The following is a 4,995-nucleotide window of genomic DNA, read 5'->3' on the forward strand; positions in this document are numbered from 1 at the left end:
GTAATAATCGAGTTCCATGATGAACAATTGAAATTTTGCTGGGAGCTTCCTGGTTTCTGCCTCACAGTTAATAGTTCTTTGTTGTTTTCTGTTTCAAAGATACATACAATACCTTTTTACTACCTCTTTAGCTCCACTAGTGTCATGCAGTAGTGATTTCATGCTAAACCCAACATGCTACTGTAAACATGCAAAATATTATGTGAAACTATACATGCAGTTTGCATTATTATGACATCAAAATTTAAGTGAAGACTTTTGGTTGTCTTGAAATTGAATCAGTAACTTTAATGCTGTGTATTTTACGAGTCAATAAACTGACGGAAGGACAGATGCAGATTTAGACCGTGCCATTTACTTCATCTATGATCTATTAACTTTGTCTTTTTTTCACAGGAGCTGGAGCCAAAAAAGGCCAAGGTAAAGTCTTCTGAAGTTCATTGTTCACAGATTACTGTAACTTGATGACTGAACAAAATGAAATGTTGTTTTTTTTTGTGCTCTCTGAAAACAGTTAAAAGATTATGGGCCTTCATATTTCCTGTGTGTAGAAGATAACCCCAGTAACACAGTGGACAACACTAGAGCCTGACCGATTTATCGGCCAATGTGATCTAATTGCGTTTTTAACAGCCTGTTAATGTCGATTTAAAAAAAGAAACAGTGTGAGATCCTTCACTCATGTCATGAGTGTTGCATAGCTTGCCCACCAGAGGGAACTCTGCAACTCCCCTGCTAATAACGCTGCTGCACAACAAAACAATCAGCTGACCGAAGTCTACCGAGCATGCAGAACGAACAACAGAGTATCTGTGTTCCTGGTGAGATGGTCATTTGTCAGGTGAAACACATGACTTTAGTAATAAAAATAATAATAACAGCCCTCATCATCACTTCTCCTCTCCTGAAAACATTAATGGCTGTAATTTCAGACCCCAGTATTTCATTCCCTCCTCCCAGGTCCCATCAGTATGTTTAATGTAACGTTAAATGTAAAGGTAAGAGCTGGTTTCTTGTAGCTTTGGTTAGAATTAAAGGGTGCTGGTAAAGAGATAAGCTAGATGTGAATATGCTACATGGAAAGTAGTTATTATGGCAGATTAAATGTCAAGTAAAATACACATGCATATTCTCTCTCTCTGTTTACAGATGGCTGAAAAGAACGCACCTTCTTGCAGCAAATATTCATTGACGTGCAGTTGTTTACGCGTTCATTTTTTGAGAATGTAATCTAAGGCTTTTTTACATAATCCATTTAGGAAAAGGTATTATAACCCACATATAGAACAGCTTTCAATATCAGCCTGTTCTAAGTGTAATTTATACAGGAAAGGGATCTACTTTTCAAATCATTTTCAAAATCTAAATATCGGCTCATAATTCGGCTCTTTTTCACTTTAATATCAGCATCGGCCCCAAAAACCGATATCAGTCGGGCTCTAGACGACACCACACCACACCTCTCTACAAGGGTGTTTTCCTCTAGAAACTTGTCACGAAGACGTGATGTTGTATTGAGATAATAAATAAATTTTCATTTCTTCACAGGGTCAGATGAGTCTCTCAGCAACGGAGGCTCTGGTGGCTCTGGTAAGTATCTTTGAGACTGACTGAAAGCTGCGCTGAGCAGGTCTACACTTTAGTAGCCCCAACTTGTCGTCTGGCCCCCAGCAACATCTTTTAAGACGGGGAACGATTGAAGCACCCATTAATTCACGCTGACTTCTGTGGTCAGCAAGTTGTTGATTCATCACTGCTAGTACTAAAGCTGTACACGTGATTTTTCCAAAAATATCTAAATTGATAAAAAAGTTAATTTTGTGTGTTTTAACTTAATAACAGATTCGCCACTTATGAAAAGAGTCACTTCCTCTGGTAAGTGTTTTTTTTCTTTTTTCTCTGTATTGTAAAGTGTTTTGCATGAATGATATTTGTATTGAAACAATCCTGACTCAGAAGGAGGAAACCCAAAAGTCTGCTCAGACAAAATTTAAGTTTACATTTTAGTTCTTGTGTCGCATTTAAGAGTTACCTAAAAAAAACATGTCACTGACTTCATCTATGATTTATTAACTCTGTCTGTGTTAACATTGTCTTTATTCACAGCCCCTGTCAACGATGCAGCCAACCCTGCCCAAGGTAACTATATGTCTCTCTATGTATTATGAAGTTCATTCATTACCCTAGTTACCCTGGGGCGGAGATGGGACAGTGGATAAGACACATGCCTTTGGAATTATTGGTTTGGTTACCTTAACTTTATGAATGAACAAAATGAAATGTTGAGTTTGTGTGTTTCTGCAAGTCGCTTGAACCTGATCCTTAATGTTTCCTGTGTGAGGACAATAACCCCAGTAACACAGTGGACGACACCACACCTCTCAACAAGGGTGGTTTCCTCTAGAAACATGTTGCAAATATGTAGGGGTGGAAATCTCTGGGCACCTTTCGAGGGCTGCGATTTGATTATAAAACGATTATCGATGCATCTTGATGGATAATTTTTTTTCTACACAGGATCCCTGGATAATTACTAAACATTTAAGTTGCTCATTAAAATCCAAAAGAAACATCTCCTAATTAGCTTAAAAGGACTGGTTTGCATCCCTAAATTACTTTATTAACCTCAGCTCTATGGTCCTTCATGTATTTAACATCCAGACTCCTCTGAAAACAAACATATAAAGTTCTGCCAACAACAATAATCGATTTTTTGACATTTGTTAATCGATTCATAATCTTCCACGTCAGCATCGCGATGCATCTAAGAATCGATTATTTCTCCCACCCTACAAATATGTGATGTTTCATTGAGCTAATAAATATTTTTTTTTTTCTCCACAGGGTCAGATGTGTCTGTCAGCAGCGGGGACTCCACCAGTAAGTATCTTTAACAACTGATCGAAAGCTGCACTGAGCAGGTTTGCTCTTTGGTTGCCTTAAGTAGTCATCTGCCTACCAGGAACTAAAGGTCCCACCAGACAGGGAGTGCCAATTAATTCATGCTGACTTTTGTGTGTTTTAACTTTGTCTTCATTAACAGATTCACCACTTATGGCCGTAGTTACTGACTCAGGTAAGTGCTTTATTTCTCTGCTCTGTATTATAAAAACATTATTTCTGAAATGTGTTTTTGTGCGAATGACATTTATATTGTTACATCCCTCACTCAGAGGGAGGAAACACAAAAGTCTGTTCTAATCAAATTTAATATTTTTGGTTATGTGTCAGATTATAGAGTTACCTAAATGACCGTGTCACTGACTTCATCTATATTTATTGTCTCTGTTAACATTGTCTTTATTCACAGGAGCTGGAGCCAGCCCTGCGTAAGGTAACTACTTTATGTCTCCTTGAAGTCTCATGAAGTTCATTGTTCAGAGGTTACTGTAACTTGATGACTGAACAAAATTAAATTTCGGTTTTGTGTGCTCTCTGCAAGCTGCTTGAACAGACAACTGAGGAAAAATTTACAAAATTTACTGACAAGTTATAAGATGATGGGCCATAATATTTCTTGTGGGTGTGTGCCCTGCAATTAACACAGCAAACCGGGGGCATTGTGGTTATGTGGCAGTAGGGTTGGATCGATAGACGATGCCACATATTGATGGTAGAAAATGCATAAAAAAAGCAAGAGCAGTTTTTGCTATCGTGTGTGTGTGTGTGTGTGTGTGTGTGTGTGTGTGTGTGTGTGTGTGTATCGAATAACACTTATTTTCATCCCTGCAGTCAATGGCTCGACTAACACCAGCAGAGAGTCCCAAAGTCTTCTGGATCAAAACAGACAGAATAATGAAGAACAAAGCTAAATCGCAGATAATGTCTTTTCCATCAGAGTACATGAAGACTCACTTTGCTCTCCGAAACCAAATTTACCAATTCAACAAATACATTTACTGTGGGATACAAATGTAAAGGGGAATTTGAAAACCGTGAACCTTCAGTACTAAAACGGCATCAACCCACTCTTGTGGTGTTGCTCTTTGTACCTTGGAAACAGATGGATGAGCACTAAGTAAAAGTTATAGTGCTTATCTAAAATAGTTAAAAGTTGAGTGAGCTTGTTTTTGTCAGGGTTAAAAGATCGTAGGTCAGGTTTGGATTCAGGAAAGTGATTTAGAAAAGTATGCAAATATGAATTGAGAAAATCACACTTTTTTAAAGAGGAAAAAATATGTTGTTGGATCAGAAATCTTAAATCTTAACATTTAAAATTAAATCTACAACAGTGTGTGAATTAAGGAATTATTAGGAGAGGAATTGTTCTTACTAGAGTTAGTAACGATAGATTGTAGAGATAAAGGACTTTTTTTTTTATTAAATATAACTATGATATATATTAATAAAATTTAAATAATCATATAGAAGAAATTGAGTCCTTTACAAAGGGAGAAGGAAGAAATTGCTTTCACAAATATCACTTCTATAACTTTGCATAATTGAATCCATTTACTACAAATCATAGTATGCTTCACATTACTGCAACAATCCTCAGGAAAACTCAATTTATTTTTATTTTATGCTGTGAAAACATTGACTTTAGACTTGCTGCAGATGATCCACAACAGGAAACGTAACTTTGACAATAAATACAACAGATGTTTGTTGTTGTGGATTATTCAACCTGAGGATGTTTTAAATTCCACAAGATTAAAAGTGCATGGAAACCAATGGCTACCTCAAAACACACAATTGGAAAGAAGCTTTTAGCGCTTAGTTCAGTAAACGTGATTTGTAGTAAATGAGCTAAAATGCATAAATACACTGGTATGATCATTTAAGTAGTCACAGGGTTCAGCCTGGATTAAAAAGAAGTAATCAATGTATTTTCAGATGGGTGAAAAACATTGATCATTTAAAGCAAATTACTGCTTAAATTCATTTAATACTCTGTTGTAAATAATGTTTTTATTGTTTAAGCTCTTAAAAAGTGCCTTTTTACCGCCTGTTTATCTGTCACTATAAAATATGCTCACTGATTGATTTATAGGA

At 36.5% G+C, this 4,995-nt stretch overlaps 1 protein-coding gene across 1 annotated transcript in view; it reads left to right on the forward strand.

Moving 5' to 3' along the window:
* LOC123976176 (H-2 class I histocompatibility antigen, alpha chain-like) overlaps window positions 1-4,166 on the forward strand; it is a 6,692-nt gene extending 2,526 nt beyond the window's left edge. The window contains exons 5-12 of the mRNA XM_046058096.1: window positions 397-420; window positions 1,549-1,590; window positions 1,843-1,875; window positions 2,107-2,139; window positions 2,845-2,880; window positions 3,044-3,076; window positions 3,311-3,334; window positions 3,733-4,166. Coding sequence (XP_045914052.1) covers window positions 397-420; window positions 1,549-1,590; window positions 1,843-1,875; window positions 2,107-2,139; window positions 2,845-2,880; window positions 3,044-3,076; window positions 3,311-3,333 — 224 coding nt within the window. The 3' untranslated portion in view covers window position 3,334; window positions 3,733-4,166. The remainder of the gene's footprint in view (window positions 1-396; window positions 421-1,548; window positions 1,591-1,842; window positions 1,876-2,106; window positions 2,140-2,844; window positions 2,881-3,043; window positions 3,077-3,310; window positions 3,335-3,732) is intronic.
* The last annotated feature ends 829 nt before the right edge of the window (window positions 4,167-4,995 follow it).

Source organism: Micropterus dolomieu, linkage group LG09 (genome assembly GCF_021292245.1).
Source record: "Micropterus dolomieu isolate WLL.071019.BEF.003 ecotype Adirondacks linkage group LG09, ASM2129224v1, whole genome shotgun sequence".
Lineage (NCBI taxonomy): Eukaryota > Metazoa > Chordata > Actinopteri > Centrarchiformes > Centrarchidae > Micropterus > Micropterus dolomieu.